Genomic DNA, 9,346 nt, shown 5'->3' on the forward strand with positions numbered 1-9,346 from the left:
AATTGGGACACAGAGTCTGTCACTTAATTTGGTCAGTCTGACCTACCCCACTACCCCCTCCAGTTTTCAATGTTGTTTCTTTTCTACTTTCCCTAAATGCAACTTACTTTAAGCATGCATCAACATCATGCAGTACGACTTAACCTAAACCTAAAATGACAATATTAAATCATTCTCAACCAATATTGTCACTGTACACCCAGACTGCACGACCAGTTCATGTTTAAAGATTAACATTTCTGATCTAATTGTCATCAAGAAACACATCAGAGAGACGCCCGTCTGCAAGTCGAGTCCCTCTTTTCAGAATCAGAATCAGAAAACCTTTATTCGTCCCACAATGGCAATGTCTTGACAGTGTCTGTTTTCTATTGTGTGCATCTGGTTGTAGTGTGTGCAAAATTCTAAATGACTTTGTTCACTCATCTTCACATGTTTCATTTGATACTTTGAACAGGTATTTTATCATTATACTAATTCAAATGGAATTTGGGGTTTTATTGTGGGGATTTGGCTTTAAGTGTTTATTATTATTATTTTTTTAATTGGATTCCTACTAAACAACATTGGGAACGTTTAACGTTTATTTATTTATTTATTTATTTATTTGTGTTTACGCATCATTTTTATGTGTTTATGTATTTATTTATTTCACATACCGTATAATTTGACCATTGGGGATTTGGAACTGCTTCTAAAACTAACTATTCTTGACAACCTTATGTGGTTTCTCCATCCTTTTTTCTCTTCTTTTCTGCAATCCTCCCCAATCCCCCAAATGAAATAACTAAAAAAAAAAAAAAATACAACTAAAATAAAACCTCAATAAGTTCTGCCCATTCCAATATAATTAGTAGATGAAGCCGTTCCAGATCCTGATTCCATTTTTCTCTCCTTTTTAATCTTTGAAAACAAACCTTGAGATAAGGAATGCCGACTGAATAATACTTGGATTCTCAGACAAAATGTATTGCATGGCTAAAAAGTTGCAGTTTAGGGTTTTGTCAAACATGTCAGTGTTAGAGTTCTTGTGTTCTTTTATGTAGATGGGCATGTATATGCTCATTGTTTGTATATCCTCATCCCTTCCTTACAGCCAAAAGCTCTATTGCCGCCCGACCGCCTCGTTCTGCCTTTACATGGACATGGCAACTGACTTACACTGTCACCCTCATCAGCCTCATTTCCTCTGTAGTCTGTTCATAGGTCCACCACCTTCTTCACCTCACCTGCTCTCTTGTTGGTAGAGTTCAGTCAAATATCAAGTGAATTCTTTCATTCAACTCGATACAACGAAACGAGAATCAAAGAGTATCAATTTCACTCCAACATGAATAGATTTTAGGTACTATTGAAGTCTATTTCAATGGAAAATTGTTGATAAACATTTTGTAAAAACAAATGACAACAAAGAAAACAAAGAAAATTATTTACAGTCATTAGATATTTAAAAAAAGATATTTAAAAAAAGATAGATATATATATATATATATATGGTGTTTATTTTTATGTTTTGTGGTGTGGATGTGTGTAATGTTGCCTCCCTGTACTGTCATGTTTATTATAGAACACACTCTCCAATGGAAAATAATACAATATTTTTAATGATACAACCTTGATATCCATTATTATGATTATTATTACACATGTGTCTTTTATAAATTCTTTTCTTCCTGCCAAATTCATGCGGGCAAAATGTTGATGTAAGTGGACTCAATTATCGATGTTCAATTCTCTGAAATTGCCTTTCAGTAATGCAGTTTGTAACCTAGCCCAACTATTTGTCTCTTTGCTTTTCTGTTCCATACAGAAAAGTGACGGTTTGGGTTAACAACAGAGAACCTTAGTATGAAATAAGACATTTTGAAAAATATACCTATAAAACCGCGTGGTTGTCTGGATAAAATTGTCACTCAATACATCCCATGTCTGCACTTGAAAAGTTGATAAACTGCATTGCTGACCAATTTGTGGAAACCTGTCAAAAACTCTTGAACAGTGTTTTTTTTTATGATTTAAAGTAAAACAAAGTGTCAATGTTTTTTTTTTTTTTCTGATCGAGCTGTGTGCTTGTGAATGTATATAGTGATGTTTGGTGTGATTTGCAACGTGCATCTAAATATTGAGTGTGCGCAGCGGTGGATACGTTTAATGTCAATGGCAGTTTGAATGCTTGCTCTGTTCAATTTAAGCTTAAAAACAATTGCATGTTGTTTAGTTCAGTCTTTGTATTCTCTCACAGTAGAAAGTAGAGAGGTTCATATTGGTATTGCGATATTCACACATTCACACATATCATATTCTCTCACAGTAAAGTATCAATGCTGTGAAATGTAAATTTCTCCACTGTGAGACTAATAAAAGCAAATCCAATCCAATCCAATCCAATACACCAACATGAGATATTCAGGTGTTTTCTAGTCCAGACGAAAATCTGATGCATTTTTTTTTAATTGCCGTATTTTAAACACTCTAAGAAGTACTATACTTTGGAGTAGTCGCACCTTCAATGAATGTCCTCCTTTAATACTGTTTTTATTGATAGGGTGCACTGCATAATATGGTGCATACAGTTTAAAGGACAACCGACGCCCCTGAACAAGTTGTGTCCATAATTTGTAAAATCACTTCAAATTACTTCTACTGAGCGTATTTTACAAAGATTCCACGGCATTTAGCTATATTTTACGTTTTAAGACTGATGCTGAATATTCAGGAAGTCTTGTTTTCGAGTTGATGACGATCCCCACGTAATGTCACGTTTGGAACGCCCTTGACCGAGAAAGCGACACACAATGCATTTTGCGGTACTTTGTTTGGTCTGAAAACTTCGTGTTGATCCGTGTTGATGGTGAAATTAGAAGGAAAACACATACATAATGCGCTGGTGAATCGTTGTGTGTTGCACCAAGACAATTATTTGATATTCGCTGACACAAATTCCCAACAGACAATTCAGTCCATTTCCAACGGAGCTTGGGCGCCATCTTCTGCATTTTCTGGGTGCTACATTGCTGTGATTGACGGCTCGAATTGATATGGGAGGACTTCTTTAATCAATTTCAAACATGTATGCTTTCCTCTTCAGAACTATTTGAATCATATTCATAACTGGATGAGTAACAAGAAAGCATCTTCTCCGAATCTGAAGCCATTGTTTTGATTCTCGAGCAAGGCAAGACGTCTTGGCATGACGTCACGAACAAGGGGGTGGGACCTTCTGAAACTGTCCATTTCCGGATTCATTTTGAAGTCATTTTTATTGGTGTTTTTCATTTAACTAAAAATATCAGCCTGACTGTTTTGGGTATTTTAGATGCTATAAAATGTTTTTCTGATGTCAGTTAGGAAACAAGAAAAATGTGTCGGTTGTCCTTTAAGCTACAATCGAGTATGCGATTGTGTTCTGTGTCCACGGCAGAGCTATGCTGAAGGGAATACAATACATTATCAGGGGTGGGCAAACTTGTCGGCTCGGGGGCCACCCTCATTTTTAAATTTTGACAGGTGGGCTGGGTCAGCACAAGATATGGGACAAAACTACATATGTTAGAAAACAATAAATGAAAGACATAAGTTATGAAGGCACACAAATTTCAGAGGGTAACATCCACAAGGGACTAAATATCCTTAGAAATGTGCTAGTCTCCTTCTTTTGTTTAGTCAGTAGTTAGCTTGGATTTTTTTTTTTTTCATAATTCAAAAAAATATTGAATTCACTTTTAATTGCACCGTATAGTGTCGAAAATATGATACAGTACTTCAAAACAGTGACTTTATGAATGAGTTCAACAGGGTAAACTATGGTTGTGACTCCAATAAGCAATATCTGGTGGAGCATAATGCATCTTTTAAACAAACATTTTGATAACATGTTAAAAATTGAACATTTAGAGTGACTCTAAAAAAAAAGTCATATTACAAGGATTTATGGCATTTGAAATAATCCAGTCGAAAATTGTCCCTTTGGTGTTCTCGTGAGAAAGCGCTCACTGATTTTGAAGAAGATCATTCAAAGGATAAGCATTCAGATGAGTTCCTTCTGCCATTGACATGGTATCGACATTTTTCTATGTTACAGAGCTGCACTTGTGACAGAGCAGCTGTCACATAATGTATGAACAATAACAAATAAACGGCACGGCACGGCTCAGCAAAACTGAAGTGAAGAGTAGAAAAATGAATTCCATCATTATGGATGAGTTTGAATAAGACACTCTTTTCATACAGTTCCTTCTACATTCACTTATTTGTTCTGACTGCTTAACCTCTGACCTCTTAAGCAATATGACAGCATTCAGCTCTGTATCACAGAAATATTCGAGCAACCCAGAAAGAGGTTTAAGGGATTTGGGGAGCCGTTGATTGGCGACTTTGCGATCATGTCCACGCGAAGTCTCATCAAGTATAATATGAAAATGTTCTTCTTGATGAACTTCAAGACAATAGTAATGAGGAAGTGATGTATTCTTATCTTAGAAGTATATTTGATTTCTGCGGCTCATCCCTACACACCTCTTAAGCCTTTGATCGTCTGTGGTATGCATTCTGAGAATGAGTGGCTTGATGATGTTTTTGCATCCTTTTTTTGGGGGATGGATTGGGAATAATTTATCGTCGCAAGGAAACTATATGGTCACCTGACACCCTGTATGTCTGTTTCCAAACCCAGGAGCTGAATTAGTCATCCCTGTACTTGAGGATCCAGTAGTACATCCATTTGTCGATCCTCATGCACCATTCATTGCCACTCCCTCAACCCACCACTCACTCCTCTCCATTACTGAGACCACCAAAGAGTCCCTGTCCAAGGCTACTGAGGCGGGGGCACCGTGCTTGTTGGACCGAGGCAGCGATGATTGTGATGATGATGGCTTGGCAATATCGCGGTATGGTTCAGGGGAAGAGTTCAACTCTAAGCAGCCCTCGACCACTGATGAAGATTATTTTACACGGCCTTCTCCTTTGTCCACGCCGGGCTACACGGTGGCTACAAAGCTCACTCGCCCAGGACTGTTAGACATAACAAAGCTTCAGTCTCCAGACGCAGTAGGACTGTCACTACCGCCATACCACAAACCGCCAGAGCCGCACCACTGCCACCTCTGCCTTTACCGCCACCCTTCACAATGCACCCGCCAAACATGATCCGACTGGAAAAATGAATAGCTAAAACCTCTCTGTCAGACTTAGAGTCGCTTCCATTGCCCACATCCTATGAGGTAGACGGCACCCGGCTCAGGGGCCTATGATTAACCTCCCCCGTGTTCCGTAATATACCCACAGCACTTCCCACAGAACCAGGCGTCAGGCCGGGGCCTTCAGAAGTAGTCCGGGAATCAAGCAGCACCACCGGGATGGTCATCGGAATAGTGGCGGCCGCTGCCCTGTGCATCCTCATCCTTCTTTATGCCATGTATAAGTACAGGAACAGGGATGAAGGCTCCTATCAGGTGGATGAGAGCAGGAACTATATCACCAACTCAGCACAGAGCAATGGTACTGTCATCAAGGACAAACAGCAGAGCTCGAAAGGCAGCAATAAAAAGCAGAAAAATAAAGATAAGGAGTATTACGTGTGACACCACCAAAATGGAACAGACAGCGCTTCAAGTATGTTTGACTTTTTTGTGAGAATGACAAATGATGGTATTAAAAATGGAACTTGAATGATGCTTTACTCTGCTGTGTAGCTGAACTGATGACATGTACTGTAATATAAAGCACACTTACTTCTGTACGCATCCAGAGGAGGCTTAATAGCGACTTTAGAGACCTTACTATTCTATCTGCTCAGAGACATTATCAGCATAGAATTATTTCCCAGCTATATCATTCTCCTAAGTGACTTTTAGAGCAATGTGATCTATGACGAGACAAAAAAAAAAAAAAAAAAAAAATAACAACCTATTTTGTATGTTACAAAAAGGCTTATGACCATGAACGCATGTAAGCAACGTGTAGTGCTTAACAAGAAGGGGTCAAAGTGTACGATGGTTGTTCGAGGTTTTAACAAAACAAACAAAAAGGGACTCTTGTTGTATCAGAGTATGACAAATTTCTATGATTTCTAAATAATAGTGTGACGTCTTCTTTATTTTTTGCTTTGAGCAAAAGAAAAAAATGGAGGTGAAAAACAACAAGAAAACAGCTATTTCTGTGTATAAAATGAAATCAAGTGAGCAAATGGACAGCACTCAGTGGATCTGTTCTCGTCGAAATCGTATTTACTACAATTATTCTGATTGTCTGACACACTTTGTTGAAAGTTTGGGGATTCTCTTGGGGAAAGAAAAAAAAGCAAATGATTGTAAAATGCATGTCATTCTAACTTGCAGTATAACAAACAGTAAAGTCTACAGTCTTCAACTTGGACAATATTCTATTTGATTCGAAATGACTGAATTAGACTGAATTAAACCCCGCCTACTTCTTGACATCGCAAAAACATGAGCTCTGGGAAAAATAGCTGTTATTCCCTACACAGCCACTGTTGTTCTGATCTTATTTTTCTTTTTTGCAGAACTATATGTTAGTTTCCCAGCCTATTGGTCTCTTTTTCTATGGAGGCATAAGGAGAAACACAAATGCAGTGCTATAACCTTGTTAACACATGTATACAGAAATAAATTTAATGGTCAAAGTGTGAATTCTAATCAATCGTCACAGTCAACTGTGTCAAAAAATACAACAAATTTGTTTACATATTTTATTACATGCTAGCTGTTGTACTTTGTAGGTAGTAAATTGTACATATATCAGATGAAAGTGGTCATTTTAGTACCTCTATTGTACAGACTGAACGCGATGATCAGTATATATCATGACAAAGTCCATCAACTGTGACGCTGAGAAAAAGAATGTGGAGAATAATCTTGATATTTCGTCACAATTCAAAGTTGTATTGTTAGCCTTAGAGATCTAACCAGAGATGTTCCTAAAGTTGCATGAATATTTATTTACTCGCAGTGTTTCAAGAAAATAAGGTGCCCTTCTGTATCACTGCTATAACTGTTTTGGGTTCTGACAGTCTCATTCCTTTAGAGAGAAAATAAAGTCCGGAATATGACAAATGCCATCAAGATTTTAATCTTCAATGTTTTGTTCAGTGTGGGCAACTGAACGTTTTTCTTTTGGTCTTATCATTGTGTGTGATACAAATTTTAAACCAGTTATTAATTCTGCTGACACTGTTGATATTCACCTCACATGACTCTAAATGAATGAGTGTTGAGTTAACTCCATCCCTCCAGTTCCAGTTTCAAACTCCATTCACAGGTGAGAAACTGCCCAATTAAGGTCTCTAAAAATGTTTGAATGGATAAATAAACAAAAATAAACATTTTATTTAGGAGAAACACTTTTTTTCTATTGGTATACTGTGTATAGTTTGAAGTGGATACATTAAAAATACAGTGATAACTCATCTCACAAACTTAATTGGTTCCCAGAAAGTGTGTGTAAGGCGAAAAGTTCGTCTGCCGAACGTTTATTTCGCATTTGAAACCATTGAAAATTAGAATAATCCGTTCCCGGGTCCCCATAAAACATAATTTTCTACAAAATAAGCCTTAAAACCACACGAAATATACATTTTTAATGTAGAATAAATGTGCTCTTGAATTGTCTTCTTCTTTTCCTTTCGGTTTTTCCCTTCAGGGGTCGCCACAGCGAATCAATGTCCTCCATCTAGCCCGATTTTGTGCATCCTCTTCTCTCACACCAGCTACCTTCACGTCCTCTTTGACCACATCCATAAACCTCGTCTTCAGTCTTCCTCTCGGTCTCCTGCCTGGCAGTTCAAGGCTCAGCATCCTTCTCCCGATATAGTCACTCTCTCTCCTCTGGACATGTCCAAACCATCTCAGTCTGGCCTCTCTGACTTTCTCTCCAAAGCCTCTAATATGAGTTGTCCCTCTAATGTACTCATTCCTGATCCTATCCAACCTGGTCACTCCCAAAGAAAACCTCAACATCTTCAGCTCTGCTACCTCCAGCTCTGCTTCCTGTCTTTTCTTCAGTGGCACTGTCTCCAGTCCAAACATCATGGCTGGTCTCACCACTGTTTTATACACTTTTCCTTTCTTCCGAGCTGAAACCCTTCTATCACACATCACACCTGACATTTTTCTCCAGCCGCTCCAGCCTGCCTGGACACACTTCTTCACTTCTTTTCCACACTCTCCATTGCTCTGAACAGTTGACCCCAAGTACTTAAAATCTTCCACCCTGTTTATCTCTTCTCCCTGTAGCATCACTCTTGCACTTGGATCCCTTTCATTCACACACGTATATTCCAACTTGCTGCGACTGATCTTCAATCCTCTCCTTTCCGGGGCATATCTCCACATCTCTAGTTTCTCCGCCACCTGTTCCCTGTTCTCGCTACAGATCACAATGTCATCTGCAAGTATCATGGTCCAAGGAGATTCTTGTCGAACATTGTCTGTCAGCCTGTCCATCACCATAGCAAACAAGAAGGGGCTCAGAGCTGACCCCTGGTGGAGTCCCACGTCCACCTTGAATTCCTCCGTCACACCGACAGCACACCTCACAACTGTCTTACAGTCATGATACATGTCTTGCACCGCTCTGAGATACTTTTCTGTCACTCCAGACTTCCTCGTGCAATACCACAGCTCTTTTCTTGGCACCCTGTCGTATGCTTTCTCCAGATCTACAAAGACACAATGCAATTCCTTCTGACCTTCTCTGTACGTCTCTATCAGCATTTGTAAAGCAAACACTGCACCTGTTCTACTCTTTTTTGGCATGAAGTCATACTGCTGCTCACAAATGTTCACTTCTGCTCTTAGTCTTGCTTCAACTACTCTTTCCCAGAGTTTCATTGTATGGCTCATCAACTTTATTCCTCTGTAGTTAGTACAACTCTGCACATCTCCTTTGTTCTTAAAAATGGGCACGAGTACACTTTGTCTCCATTCTTCAGGCATCTGTTCACCATCTAAGATCTTGTTGAATAACCGTCAGGAACACCACTGCCACCTCTCCAAGACACTTCCATACCTCGATTGGTAAATCATCAGGCCCGAGTGCCTTTCCCCACTTCATCCTCTTCAGCGCCCTCCTCACTTCATCCTTGCTAATGTTTGCTACGTCTTGGTACACAACTGTCACGTGTTTTACTCTTTGTTCCTTCTCATTTTCCAAATTCATCAATTCTTCAAACTACCCTTTCCATCTTGCCATCACACTACTGGCACATGTTAATACATTGCCATCTCTACCCTTAATCACCAGAACCTGCTGCAGGTCCTTAGCATCTTTGTCTCTCTGTCTCGCCAGCCTGTAAAGATCAGTCTCACCTTCCTTGCTGTCCAGTCGA

At 39.1% G+C, this 9,346-nt stretch overlaps 1 protein-coding gene across 11 annotated transcripts in view; it reads left to right on the forward strand.

Annotated features, from left to right (window-relative positions):
* The window catches only part of nrxn3a (neurexin 3a), a 125,731-nt gene extending 118,658 nt beyond the window's left edge, over positions 1–7,073 (forward strand). For 5 of the 11 annotated variants that reach the window (XM_089003579.1, XM_089003582.1, XM_089003581.1 and 2 more), the window contains exon 24: positions 5,287–7,073. In XM_089003579.1, coding sequence (XP_088859705.1) covers positions 5,287–5,582 — 296 coding nt within the window. In that variant the 3' untranslated portion in view covers positions 5,583–7,073. Of the gene's footprint in view, positions 1–1,096; positions 1,452–4,672 lie in introns of those variants that run through there. The other 6 variants (XM_089003585.1, XM_089003587.1, XM_089003586.1 and 3 more) reach the window with 2 other exon arrangements.
* Positions 7,074–9,346: the final 2,273 nt, after the last annotated feature.

The sequence above is a fragment of the Hippocampus bargibanti genome, linkage group LG09 (assembly GCF_051943395.1).
Source record: "Hippocampus bargibanti isolate YZ-2025 linkage group LG09, ASM5194339v1, whole genome shotgun sequence".
Taxonomy (NCBI): domain Eukaryota; kingdom Metazoa; phylum Chordata; class Actinopteri; order Syngnathiformes; family Syngnathidae; genus Hippocampus; species Hippocampus bargibanti.